Here is a 13,114-nt window from a genome sequence, read left to right as displayed (position 1 = left end):
TCTGCGATGGTATGTCCTTGTGTATTCCCACTTTGTGTGGTGGAACATTTTCCTGTTCTGATGGCTCCTGAACCACGCACTGAGCTGAGAAATCACACTGTTCATCCCTTTGCTTTATCTCACCCCAGTGCAGTGTTGTCTGTGTTGGTGACTTTCATCGCCTCCTGCATGGAAGCAATTGAGACCTGGAGTTTCCTGAGCTCAGATTCATGTGTTGGTATTGATATCCCTGCTCAGAATGTGGAGTGGGGAGTTTTGCTCACCGTAACACAGCATGAGGGTGTTGCAGCCATGTCATTCAGTGCTCTCAGGGGGCACAGTGCCCTTCTCAGTGCTAAGTAAGGCTTGTAGCGCTGCCGGCTGTGAGTTTGGAATGATTAAAGCAACCAACACTCGTGGTGCTGTGTGTCCCCAGGCTTTGGTGCTATCACAGCATGGAGGAGCAGCTCCCCCCGCTGCATGGGGCCGGGCCCGTCCCCTCCCACCGCAGCCCCGTGCGTGGAGCCAAGTTCAAACCGCCAGCCCTGGAGGAGCAGGACGAGACGTGGGGCCAAACCTGGGGGCCCCCCAACGCCCGCGGGGCTCCATGGTGAGTGCGGTGCCTCCGGTCCATCGCCCCAATTGCTGCTGTTGGGATTTGGGGCAGGAGGTGTTAGGATGGGATGGGACCCAAAGAGATTGGGATGAGGTTTGGGAATTGTTGGGGGGTACGGGTTGGGACGGGGCTTAGAGCAGCTGGGAATAGGGATCGGTGTGATTGGAGGGGGCTTAGGGATGGGGTTGTGCTGGATTAAGGAGGAGGGGGCTTGGACTGGTTGGGATGAGTCGGGATGGGGCTGGGTCCGGTAATGCTGAGAGAGAGGGTCCGCTCGGGATGGAGCTCGGGGCTGGACTGGCCGGGAGGGCGTGGAGCTGGTGGGGAGGGCTGGTCCGGCCGGGGCTGGGCTGCGGCTTGGACATGGCGGGGCTGGACGTGGGGCTGGTCCCCTTCGGAGATGATGGGACGGGGACCCCCGGGGTTGGAAGGGAATTAAATAATTATATAAAATGCCTTCGTGCAGCCCGAGGGTAGAGCGAGTGCAGCCCGGAGCTGCTGTATCACTGATGGTGATTTCCCTTATCTCTGTGTTATTTGTTGGAGGATTAGAGCTCGGGAAGAGATTAGCTCTGTCCTGCAGCCGTACTCCCTGTGTTTCCCTCCTGCAGGAAGGGAGCGAGCCCGAGATCAGCCCGATGTGCGGGCAGTGCTGGCACCAAAAGGAGGAGGGGTAACCCCAGAGCAGCAGCCAGCCGTGTTTTCCCCATGCAGAAGGAAGGGAAGCAGCACTCTGTGCTGTGTGGGCAGTGGGAAGCACCCATAGAGGCCCCTCGGTTCCTGTCCTGCTGCTCGCTGAGCTCTTGGAACCCCCCATGCCAGGCTGGGCTGCCTGGAAATGCTGTAAATGCGGTGCTTTCTCCTGGAATTTGGTCCCAGTTGTTTAATAAGGCGCTTCAGGGAAGTCATTGCTGGCTTAATGGTTTGAGCAAAATTACGTGGCCTTGTCTTCCTGGCGGCAGAGGTTTCCTGAGAGCAGCTTTGGACTTTGGACCTCATGGAAGCAGCATTCCCCTTTGGGGAGTTACACCCTGGGTTCTGTGCATTGCTGTCTGTAGGTTTGCAGCCTTGCACCACGTTGGGTTTGCACATCACATCACGTTGTGCTCCCTTTGCTCCTGCTGATGGATCCCTCCCTACCGCTTGTGCTTTGGCTGCAGCACAGAGGTTGTGCTTTGAAGGGTGTTGAGCTGCTCTCTGCCTGCCCAGACCTGACACCTGGAGCTGGGTTTAAAGCTGAGGCTGGTGGGGGTTTTCACTGCAGACAGGAGGAGGCAGCAATGCCCGCTGCCAGGATGGGCCCCAAGCACTGTGCCACCCCACAGCGCTGCTGCTATTGCTGCATAGGGGAGCTGGGCCACCAACATTCTTTCATGGCAGATGCTGAGCGTGCAAAGTGCTTCCCATCTCATCCTGCTGCTCACATATCCCCGATCCCGGTCATCTGAGGCTGTGTTGGCTTTCCTTCAATTTATCTTCAAAGAACCTGAGCTCATCCCACACAGTGTCCTGGTGTGAGGTTCCCAGTGAGCTCAGGTGTCAGCATTTGGGTTTCCCCGTTCTGCAGGGAAGGCTGTTGGATGGTGAAGCTGCTCTGGGCTTTATGGAAAGGTAGGGAGCATCTTTCCAAGCAGTCTGGAGCTGTTTGCTTTGAGCTACTGAGGTTTGTTGGTGGGGGAGCTGCAGCCCCACTCTGCCTTAGGGCATAACCCCAGTTCCCATTGGCCTTGGGGAGGGCAGGGGGGGATGACTGTGCTGGGGTGGGTCTGCTTGGCATCCCTGAGCTCTCCCATGGCTGACATTGAGCCCTTCCCTGCACAGCTTCTCCCCAGGGCCCTCTCCTGTGCCGTGCTGCTGCTGCTCCTCGCTGCTGTGCTGGGCAGGGGCTGGAGGTGCAGCATTGCCAGGATCCTGAGGCAATACCGAGCTGTCATCTTCCATGAGATCCAGAACCTGGTGAGCAGGGGGGGATCATAGAATAGTTTGGGTTGGAAGGGACCTTAAGCGTAACATGTATGTGAGTGCTGCAGGGTGGTGGGGGAGAGTGCTGTGCTTCAATGCAGGACTCCTGCCCCTTGTGGAATGCAGCAGTGCTTCATGGTTTATTTCTGCAGAAAAACCTGAGCGGGTCGGCAGAGAGGAGCAGTCGGGCTGGGCCAGTGTGTCAATCTGACAAGGTGAGCTCCAGGGCTGGGGCACATCATGGGCTGAGCCATCCAGCCCCATCCCTGCTTTCCTTTCTCCCTCCCAGGATCAGAGGATCCTTCAGTCCATCTATAACATCAGCATGTCGCTGCGGGACATGGCAGGGGGTGCTTTGCGGGGCCCCGAGGAGGCAGCAGTATGGAAGGTGGTCCGGGACACTGAGTTTGTGCTCAGGGAGAACTGCAGGCGGATCGGCAAGGTGAGAGCATTACCCCTTCCCCATCACCCCATGGATCCCATAGCATCAATCTGGGCATCCCCAGGGCTTTGCAGAGGAAACCCCATCAGGGGAGAATCTCCTACCACAAATTGTTCATTAACCAGTGGGGAAGCCCCAGGGTGCTCCCAGCTCTGCCTGGTGAGGTGCTGGGGTCACATCCCTGCTGCAGTCAGCTTGGGTTAATGCTGGGTGCAGGGAAGCCACCTGTTTGCCCTGCATGGGGACGTGCCTTTAGTTGGGTGCTGCAGGGACGCTTTGCTCTGCTGCACCCCTGAGCTCTCCATAGGGCTCATCCCTGCTGTGCCTGTGGGTGATGTGGGCACCCTGTCCTGCATCCCTCAGCCCTTGTGTGTGTGTGGGGCCAACATCCTCCCCTGGCATAGGGTGACATGGTGGTGGCTGCTGTCCCCATACCTGACTCCCTCACCCCCAGCAGAGCCCCCTGCGCCCCCCACTGCAGCCACATCGCAGGAGGCAGCAGCTGAAGGAGATCTCACGCAAGGCACGGAGGCTGGCCACGTGCTGGGAGAAGCTCAACGTGCTTCATGCAGCCCCTCGGGACTCATAGGGGGCTGCCCCGAACACCTCGTCCTGCATTTGGGTTCATGGCTGCTGGCATCCTGCATCGAACCCTGAAGTGAACTGAATTCCACAGCAGATATGGGCAGGTGCCCAGGTTGAGTTCATCCTCCTGGTTCATATGATACACAGGGACAACATGAGGGGACACAACCCGAAACCTGGGGAAGAAGAAGGGGTGTAGTGCAGAAAACTGAGATGCAGTGATTTCTGTGCTGCTCCTTGCCCTGCATCCCCCCCCCTGCTGCCCTATGGGGACACCAGCTGCTTTCCTGAGTGAGGACAATGCGACCCACTGGGCTGAGGGTTCTGCTGGCACTGAGTGCTGTGTATCCATCTGTGGGCAGAGGGATGTTGTGCATCCCCAGTGTGTGTGGCTCTGGGGCTGGGAGAGCTGCCATGCGCCCCTATGATGAGGACCTTGGGGAGCAATGGGGGAACAGAGGGGCCAGTATGAGCGTGGCTGGGAAGGACCCTTATGGGTTAGCCCTTAGGGCTGCACTGTGCCCCCTCCTTTGGTTGGGAGACCAGAAATAAACCCTCTCCTGGCTCTGCAGCCCCGAGCTTTGTATGGGGTGGGGGCTCATTGCGGCGGGGCTGCTCTGATGTTTCAGCTTCTCCAACGCTTTCCCCCTCCCCAACAGCTCAGTCCCTGCGGGGAACGGGACGCGAGGTGGCAGCAGCGGGCTGTGAGTGGGCACGGCCCCCATGTGCGGCTGTGCTGGAGCGGGGGATGCGAAGGTGGGGGTCCAACCTTCGGGATCGGCGTGCACAGCTTGTGCTGCTGGAGGGAGCGGGGTTGGGGGGGTGGGTTCGTGCGGTGCTGTGTTGTTCTCATTGGGGTGATGGAGGGAGGTGATTTGGTTTTGGCACCTTTGGTTTTGCAGCGATCTCTGCCTTCGGGGGGGGACGGGGGGAACCCGGTGAGGAGGCAGGAATGAGTGTATGGAAAGGAAGGAAAGAGTGAAGGAAGAGACTTAAGGGAGGGAGGGGGGGAAAAAAAGCGAGGTCGAAACGCCGGTGGAATCACAGCAAAACAGCCGGAAAAAGGAAACGGGCCTGAAAAGTCACATAAAAATAGCAGCGAGGCGAGCCCAAGTGTGCAGCACATGGGAGTGAGCGCATTTCCTTCGAGGGCAGCACCACACGCTCCCGGCTGCTCTAAGGGGGGGCTGGGGGGGGCTACTGTGATGTGGCTCCAGCAGCCGCTGCCTCCCTGCAGCCCCCCCTGCCCAACCCCCGGCCCCTGCTCGCTGCCAGGCGCTTGGCGTCCTGTCGGCATCGCTCCAGCCTCCGCCTGGCTCAAGGGCGGCTGGTGTGCGGGGTAAGGATGTGACATACATCGTGCGGATCCCGCATTGGGATGAGTTGTTGCACCGGGATGCGTGCAAGGAGCCGGCTGTGCCTGCGCAGCCCCGCTGTCCCACAGGTGTGTGCAATGCCCTGCTGGTGATCGCCTTCCCAGCTGCGTCCCAGCGCTTTGCAAACAGAGCAATCACCGTTTCCTCCCTTCGCCTCTTTGTTTTGCAATCAGAGCCCCAGGGAGTGGGGTCAGAGCGTGGGGCTGTGGGGACGGCCGATCTGTGCCGGGATCAGCGTGTTGCAGCCCCATCCCTGGGACCCGGCTGGTCCATCGATGCAGAGCTGATACCGGGGGCACGTTTCACCCTTTTGCAGCGCTACGTCCCAGCAAAGAGCTGTTCGGATGGAGCGGTGCCATCCCCATCATAGGAACGGAGCGGCCCCGAAGCTCAGTAACCGAGGACCGCACGCCCTGCCCCGCTGCTCAGCTGCAGTGCTCGTGGGGCGGGGGATATGGGGCCGGAGATGGGGCTGTCAGCCCCATATGGGCACGGAGCGAGCGCTGGGGGCACTGGCACACGCAGCCTGTGTCTGACAAAGAAGAAGAGCGTTTTGTTCTCTCCCATCTCCCTGCAGCATCGTAAAGCTGTTGAAAGCCCAGATTTACGGTGTGATAAACGCTAGGGGCTCTGGTTAATATTTTACTGCTTCATCCTTTGGAGAGAGGCGGTGGTGGAGGAGAGCTGGGCTCGGGGCGGCACACCCAGCAGCGGCTCTGCCCGGCTCCGGCTGTGGGACAGCGAGTCCCAGGGGATGGGGACAGCAGGGAATGGGGCTGCACAGAGCCATGCTGCAGCCCAGGTGGGTGCTGGCACCCCTGGCTATGGGGCAGCAGCTCCAAGAGCTCCATATGGACACTGTGGGTGGGCACTGAGCTGGGGGTGTCGTAGCCCCCAAAGGAGCACCATGCTGGGAACATTGAACACAAACCCTGGGGTCCCGCAGTAGGGAAGGGCAGCCCCCCCCCCCCCCCACCTCCCAAAGCTTCCCAGGCTGTTGCTTGCTGCTTTGGAAGGCATCTGCCGACCAGATTGGGCCCGTGCTGGGACGTGCCACCAAGCTGTGGGCATGGCTCTGGGTGCTCACATTGCTCTATCCCCAGCACGCTGTGCAGCCCCATGGGTGCTGGATGCAGCCTGACTGTGCTGGTGAAGCGATGCCTGCAGTGCTGGGTGCTCTGCAGGAGGTTGCAGCCCTGCTGGGATGGGCTGGGGGTGCTGGGAAACAGCTCAGAACTGAGGGGTGTGTTTGCAAAGAGGCTGAGTGGGTAAAGCATGAGAAATCCAAAAGGGAGCACAGAGAGAGGCCTGTGCTGTGCTGCTGGATGTGATGAGCAAAGGGGCTGTAGCTTTGGGGCTGAGAGTGGGTATGTATGTGTGCATGTGGCTGTGCATGCCTGTTCACGTGTGTGCATGTGATTCTAACACAGCAGTTTCCCAAGGCAGTAGCTGCACTTTCTGGAGCTGCCAGCCCCATGCACCCTCCTCTGTGACCTCGTTGGAGCTGCAGCCATGCAGTGGGATACCAGCAAAGTGGGATGCTGGGCTCAGTCAGAGCAACACCAATTCCAGATCCCGATGGCATCACAGCTCCATGGGGCAGCACAGGCTCCAGAGGCCCTTGATGTGCGATGTGGGCTGGATGGCAGGAAGGGACCCAGCTCTGCTTCGTGCCCCCACCATGCACACCTCCACGAGGCCACGTTGTTGCTGCAGGGGCACTGTGGCTGTGCTCAGCCCCCATCCCCACTGCTCGGCCTGTGGCACCCTCCGCCAGGGCCCATTGTTCTGCCGCGTCGGGCTGCGGGGCAGGATTCCTTTGTCAGAACTGAACAATATTTTATTCTAACAATTAACCAAACCCGCCCGGGCTGCTGAGCCTGGTTGTGATTATTGGAGGGCGAATTCCCCAGCTTCGCTCTCGGTGTTGGCTCTGCCTGGGGCCACACGAGGCAGTGGGGATGCAGCCCCAAGCTGCGGGGCTCAGAGTGGGGTCCCTATGTGCCCAGAGCTCCCATCCCTGCAGCAGGCACTGGAGGGGGGCTTTCCACTGCCTTTACCCCCCTTTGGGAGCCTTCGACGTGGTCTCTGTGGCAGTGATGGAGCAGGAGTGCGGTGACTCATGGAGATGGAGAGAGAGCTGTGAATCACAGCCCTCCCCAGGCAGGATGCGGCCCCGTGCTGCCTGCCGTCAAGGGACCGCAGCCTTTGTCCTCAGTGGGGTGGCAGTGGGGCCAGGCTGCGTGCGATGGGGCTGCTGCTCTTCCTGCAGGGGCCCCCATGCTGCCTTCTGCTCTCCCAACCTTGGTGTTGGGGTGCGGAGAGAGTTCCATGAGTTGAGGGTCCTTCCTGCAATCTGGTTCTGTCTGAGCAGCAATCTGGGCAGTGCTAGCTAAAAAGGGAGGCAGCTCCCTGTGCAATTTATCCAGGGAGCCCTGGTGGAGTTTGGGTTATCCAGGACACTGTAGCTTATGAAATCCCCCTGAAATCCCTTGCTTGCAGTCATCTCATCTACCACACTGCTTCCAGCCCTGCAGCTCTCCGGCAGCGATGCGGTGGGGAAGCACAGGGAAGCATAGGGATGTTGGCCATCCCATGTTGGCAGGTAGGGAACAGACATCCACAGACATAAAGCCTGATCCATGGGAGTGTGGATCCATAGGGTTGTGTGTTTGACTCCTGGCACTGCATGGGGGCAGAGGTTTGCAGCCTTGAGGTGGGTGTGGGCAGAAGGGTGCTGCAAAGGAGCATCCTCAGCAGCCAGAGCTGTGCATTCTGCATGAGCTGCTGGAAATGCCACAGAATGTCCCACATTTGGTGCCTACTCACACTCCTTCATGGCCAAGGGGACTCCCTCGGTGCTGCCGCCCAGTGCTGGGGGGTTCTCTGTCCTCTCCTGGAGCTTAAAGTACAGCGCATCCTCGAAGCACAGTGGTTCAGGTGGTGGGGCCAGGCAGGGCAGGCGCAGTGCAGCACCCACCAGCAACCCAGCAAGCAGCGAGACACCGAGGGCCACCACCAGCCCAGCTGCTTGCCACTGTGCCTGCCAGTGCCTTTCTGCCTCACTGCCATCCCTGGGGGCCACCAAAGCAGCTACAATGCTAGCCACTGCACCGAGGATGCCGGGCAAGCCGTGCAGGTTGTGGATCCCACAGCGGTCCTGCAGTGACAGCTTCTTTGCCAGGAGTGGGGTGAGGAACTGGAAGCCAAGGATGCACAGCAGTGAGGAGAGACTGCCCAGTGCCAGGGCAGCTGCTGGAGTGATATGCATGTCAGCCACTGCACCGATGGCCACGCCGCCCGCCAGGCTGCCATTCTGCAGGTGAGCTGCGCTCAGCTTGCCATCACGCTCCAGCAGGATGGAGATCAGCACAGTGGTGATGGAACTGGCACTCAGTGCCAGGAGGGTGTGCAGGATGGCACGGTGCTGGGCATCCCCTGGTTGGCACAGCACAGCCACAAAGCTGGGCCAGAACACCCAGAGGATGAGTGCTCCCAGCAGGGCCATGAGGTCAGAGCGCGGCGTTGGGGTCTCTTTAGGGTGCACTGTTGGCTTTGTGTTCCCAAACAAGGCTTTGGACACACCAAGGCCAAAGTAGCAGGCGAAGACATGGATGGTGATGGTGCCACCCACATCCAGGACACCCAGCCGGGTGACGATGAGCCACTCGCTGGCCAGGTAGATGGGCACCTCGCAGAGGGCCATGGCCAGCAGCTGGCTGGGACTCGTCCTGCCCAGCATGGCTCCTGCTGAGATGAGCACAGTGACAGCAGCAAACTCAGCACTGAGCATACTGTGGAGCCCCAGCATTGCTTTGCCATGGTGCAGGCGGTCCAGCAGACCCTGCAGCATCAGTGCCCACTGCGCAGAGACATTGAGCAAGAGGAAGTTATGGGTCAATGCGCTGAGCCCATAGCGGGGCAGAAAAGCCAGCAGCAGCCCCAGTCCCACCACCAGCATCACCTGGATGTCCTGGAAGAAGGGGAAGGTGCTGTGGAGCTGCTTGGCTGCATGCTCGGTGTCTTCTGAGTTTGTGGGTGCAGCAGAATGCTGGTCATAGGTGATGAAGAGGGCGAAGAAGAGCAGCAGGGCGGCCTGGAACAACCCCAGTGAGAGGGGCAGGAGGCAGTGGGTGCTGGAGGGTGGTGGCAGTGCCATCCCCAAGGTGGGGACAGGATGGTGGCAGTGGTGCAGCAGCACAAGGGCTGGTGCTGAGCTGAGCTCCGCCGTGTGTTGGGGATTTTATGGCCACGGTTAATTTTTAACAGGAAATAGGAGCTGATGGACCAGGAGGCTTTTCTCCCTGCCGCCCCCCTTCCACTTCTTTCAGTGCAATAAATGACCCCCTCGCTCCTGTTTGGCCACCATAAAAATAGGATGCAAGGCTTTTTGGGTCTTGATGAGATCAAAGGGCAGCTGCGGAGGGGCAGCAGAGCAGCCCATGGGGCCGGTGGTGGTGCTGAGACCGAGGGGAACACAGTGATATACACCCACTTTTGCCCATCTGCAACCCCAGAGCCAGAACCCATCAGCGGTACCGCTGCTGGGAGGGTCCCCCATGTGGGTACACAGCAGGACATGGCTGAGCGCTGCCGGCTCTGCCCGGATGGGGACAGCTCCAGGCTCACCATGGCTTCGGTACCACGCACGCGTTGCCCAACCTTCACGATGCCCCGTAAAGCCCCGAAATCAGGCCGCAAAGATCATTTTCTCACAGGTTTGTGTTGGCTTGAATGGTTGGAAATTCATTAACAATTAGCGCGCGAGAAAAACAAAGCCCAGAGCAGCCAAGCAGCTACCCCGAAGTTTCTGGGTTGCTGTTTAATGTGACATTTTGCCAGTGAATGTCTGGAAAAAAAATATGAGAACCACAAGAACAAAAGGCAGAAGGGTTGGTAAATATTTGTTCCAGAGAGAAGATATTTTTGTGCTGTCCCTGATCTCAACACCCCTGCCGCGGGCGCTGGCTCCGCGCCGCTCTTCGTCATTGTTACTGGAGGATGAGGCAGGCGAGGGCGCAAAATGGGAAACAATTGTTGAATAATCCGCGCGCGGCCGCGTTGCCAAACCCTTCCCTGCCATTTTTTCAACACAGTGATGCTGGAAATCAGGGCAACATCGATAGGATGTGTGTTGGAGGGAGCGCCTTTGGGTACGGTGATGGGGTTGAGTTGTGCTCAGCCACCTCGTACTGCAAAATAAAGGGCAGAGGGATGTGAGGGTTTGTGGGCTGGGACAAGGAGATGCTCCATCCTCAGCAGCAGAGGCTCAGGATCATCCTTCCATCTGTCTGGGGCAGGAGATTGTCATTTTGGGACTGCAAGGATGCATGGGGTTTACCTGATGTATCCAAGGACTGGTGTTCGATGTGGGGCTGGGGTGTGCAATGGGGTGCCCCACAGCAGAGCAGAGTGGCTCTGGGGCTCCTCCTGCTCCCCCCTACTCCCCCACCCTGTGCCATGGGGCAGAGGGGATGCCCTGTCCTTCTCACAGATACAAAAAAAAGGGGAAAAAAAAGAGGTTTCAGCACAGCTGACTCCTCACCCATAGCCCATTGCCACATCACACACCTGATGGGTTTCAATTTGGGGTTTCCAATGGCATGGCAAATTGTTGCAACAAGCAACTGGAGAAAATGCTGTTTGGAAAAGCTGCCTGGAAGGAAAGGAGAGCTTTGAACAGGTATTTAACAAGCAGAGAGCTGGGGGCTGTATGGGGAGCTAATGGCTCCTTATCTTTGTCAGTGGCTGATAGGGAACTGTGGGCTCAGCGGGATGCCCTATGCTCCTTGGGTGGGTGCTCTCTTTCCAGTTGGAAATCTTGCCAGAGCAGTGCTGGAGGCTTTAGGACATTCATATGGGCTCACAGAGGCACAAAGCTGAGGGCAGCCAGTATGGTGCTGCTCGGCACCCTGACACCTTACCCCAACCCACCCCAAGCTTCCAAACCCACACCAGGGCAAAGAGCAGTGATGCCGTCTGTCCTCAGGCCAAGGACCCCGCTGCAGAGCACAGGGGACCCTGCTGGGGTGCGATTAAAAAATAACCTTTATGGCCCCCATAAAGAGAGGGCAAAGTTTCAAGAGGTCACCAGGGAAGGGAAAGTCCCCCTGGCCCCATTGGCACCCCCAGCCCCATGGAGCCATCAATGATTAACCCACAGAGCGGGGTGTGCCTATGGGACACTGCTGTCCCCACAGTGTGGGGGCAATAGGGGAAAAGTCCGGTCCTTTCAGGACCATTTTGCAGGATGAGTTTTGTAGGGATGAGTTTTGTGGGATGGGTTTTATAGGATAAGTATCACTTTGGCACCGGAGCGCAGGGATGGAGGAAGCGTCTGGAGAGGAGCGGAGTGGTGGGGTGGGAGAGCTGCTTTCCACCCCCCACATCCCCCTTTCACTGTGTGGGCAGTTGTTTTATGGCAGGAGGGCCGGGGAACCATTTTAGCATGATCCACGCTGAGACTGCTCGAGGAGTTCCCCACTGAGGGCTGGATACAAAGAAAAGCGGAATTAACGGCGGGTCATATAAGGCAACAGGATCTGACAGATCCGAGCCAATGTATGCTGGCAGCAGCCAGTCCGTGGCACTGTGAGAAAACACTCCTGCAAATTTAACAAATCCCTATGGTCTAGAAAGTCATGTACAAGAAATTACTAATGAAGGGATCTAGTCATATCTGGATTTCCAGACGCTGGTCATAGTCCCACCGCATCTCGCAGGCCATATAAGTACATGGATCTGCATCCAGGGCGCTGAGGACCGGGAGGATTGTTCAGATCTTCTGCGTCACGTTAGGGCTTGGGGACATGGTGTGGGGAGGGGTCCTGTGTGTGGGATGGCTGGGGGAGTGTGAGGCTGCAGTGGTGTCAGGGTGGCATCATGCTGACATTGGGCTGGCATCAGTGTGGAAGGGGGCCAGGATGCCCACCAGGGGATGCTCAGCCAAGGCACCATGCGGTGCCCAAGGGCTGCTGGGGGCTGCCTTGCTTTCCTTCCTAGCTTAGTGTCACCCCAAGGGCACAACAGAAGTTACATTTCCTAAAGAGCTGTTGTTGTGCTGCTGCCTGTGAATGTTCTCCTCCTACCTCTTTGTGCTCTGTAGGTCCTACATAAATACTTGCTATAGGTCTGACCCAAACACACAGTGTATGTCCTGCACAAATGCTCAGTGTAGGTCATACCCAAACACCCACTCTAGGTCCTACTGAATGCTCATTGTAGATCCTGCTTAAATACCCATTGTAGGTCCTACCCAAACACCCACTGTAGGCCCTACCCAAATGCTCACTGTAGATCCTACCCAAACACAAAGTGTGTGTCCTACACTGACATGTAGTATAGGTCCTACAGAAACACACAATGTATGTCCTACCCAAACACGTAGTGTATGTCCTACATGGACACGTACTATAGGTCTTACAGAAACACACAATGTATGTCCTACCCAAACACATAGTGTATGTCCTACACAAATGTAGATTCTACCCAAACACCCAGTGTAGGTCCTACCCAAACACATAGTGTAGGTCCTACCTGAACACATAGTGTAGGTCCTACCCAAGCACCCAGTGTAGGTCCTACCCAAACACATAGTGTATGTCCTACACAAATGTAGATTCTACCTAAACACCCAGTGTAGGTCCTACCCAAATACATAGTGTAGGTCCTACCTCAACACATAGTGTAGGTCCTACCTGAACGCACAGTGTAGGTCCTACCCAAACACATAGTGTAGGTCCTACCCAAGCACCCAGTGTAGGTCCTACCCAAATGCCCGGCTATTTTCCAACCCATCCCTTTTTCTTCCCCCAAAGCTGTCACGGAGATGCCGCAACCTCCACCAGCGACTGGCTGGTTCTGCCCCATGGAGCCGGGCAGGTGGCCAGCCCCCCCCCCCCGAGCCCCTCTCTCTGCCCAGGGACAAAGAGGAACAGACGTCACCGCGCATCACGCGGCCACGGCCCGCTCCATCTTGTTAGCACATTGTGTAACACAACATGTGGAGGCGCCGGGACCGCACACACATGCGCTCCCCAACAGCCCAACGAGGGGGGAACGAAAGAAGAAGAGAAAAAAAAAAAAAAAAGAAAGAAAGAAAAAAAAGAGAGGAAAAAAAAAAAAAAAAGGAAGCAATTTAAGCTTTGAATCTTT

At 57.7% G+C, this 13,114-nt stretch overlaps 1 protein-coding gene and 1 pseudogene across 4 annotated transcripts; one reads left to right on the top strand and one right to left on the bottom strand.

The window, feature by feature from the left end:
- Position 1: 1 nt before the first annotated feature.
- On the top strand, positions 2–13,063 carry C19H20orf204 (chromosome 19 C20orf204 homolog). Of its 3 annotated transcripts, none has more exons than XM_085519729.1 (5): positions 2–589; positions 2,417–2,551; positions 2,710–2,772; positions 2,847–2,999; positions 12,778–13,063. In XM_085519729.1, the coding sequence occupies exons 1-5, from the start codon at positions 275–277 to the stop codon at positions 12,940–12,942; spliced, it is 831 nt and encodes a 276-aa protein (XP_085375855.1). In that variant the 5' UTR covers positions 2–274; the 3' UTR covers positions 12,943–13,063. The 3 variants fall into 3 exon arrangements, with proteins under 3 accessions (XP_085375855.1, XP_032304454.2, XP_085375856.1); XM_032448563.2 differs by lacking the exon at positions 12,778–13,063 and adding an exon at positions 3,457–4,155; XM_085519730.1 differs by lacking the exon at positions 12,778–13,063 and adding an exon at positions 3,454–3,737.
- Positions 6,791–9,169, bottom strand: LOC107323033 (ammonium transporter Rh type B pseudogene; annotated as a pseudogene). Its single transcript, XR_014935794.1, has one exon. The product of XR_014935794.1 is annotated as an ammonium transporter Rh type B pseudogene (transcript).
- Positions 13,064–13,114: the final 51 nt, after the last annotated feature.

The sequence above is a fragment of the Coturnix japonica genome, chromosome 19 (genome assembly GCF_054131305.1).
Source record: "Coturnix japonica strain WE chromosome 19, WE-NBRP24, whole genome shotgun sequence".
Taxonomy (NCBI): domain Eukaryota; kingdom Metazoa; phylum Chordata; class Aves; order Galliformes; family Phasianidae; genus Coturnix; species Coturnix japonica.
Note: the sequence above shows the minus strand (reverse complement) of the source record. Positions and strands in the feature narration are given on the sequence as shown.

Bases quoted from the DNA above. Each gene is read 5' to 3' on its own strand.
- C19H20orf204 (XM_085519729.1), top strand. From the start codon at position 275: ATGAGGGTGTTGCAGCCATGTCATTCAGTGCTCTCAGGGGGCACAGTG. The intron at 590-2,416 runs GTGAGTGCGGTG...TTCCCTGCACAG, and splicing joins AACGCCCGCGGGGCTCCATG to CTTCTCCCCAGGGCCCTCTC. The intron at 2,552-2,709 runs GTGAGCAGGGGG...TTATTTCTGCAG, and splicing joins TCCATGAGATCCAGAACCTG to AAAAACCTGAGCGGGTCGGC.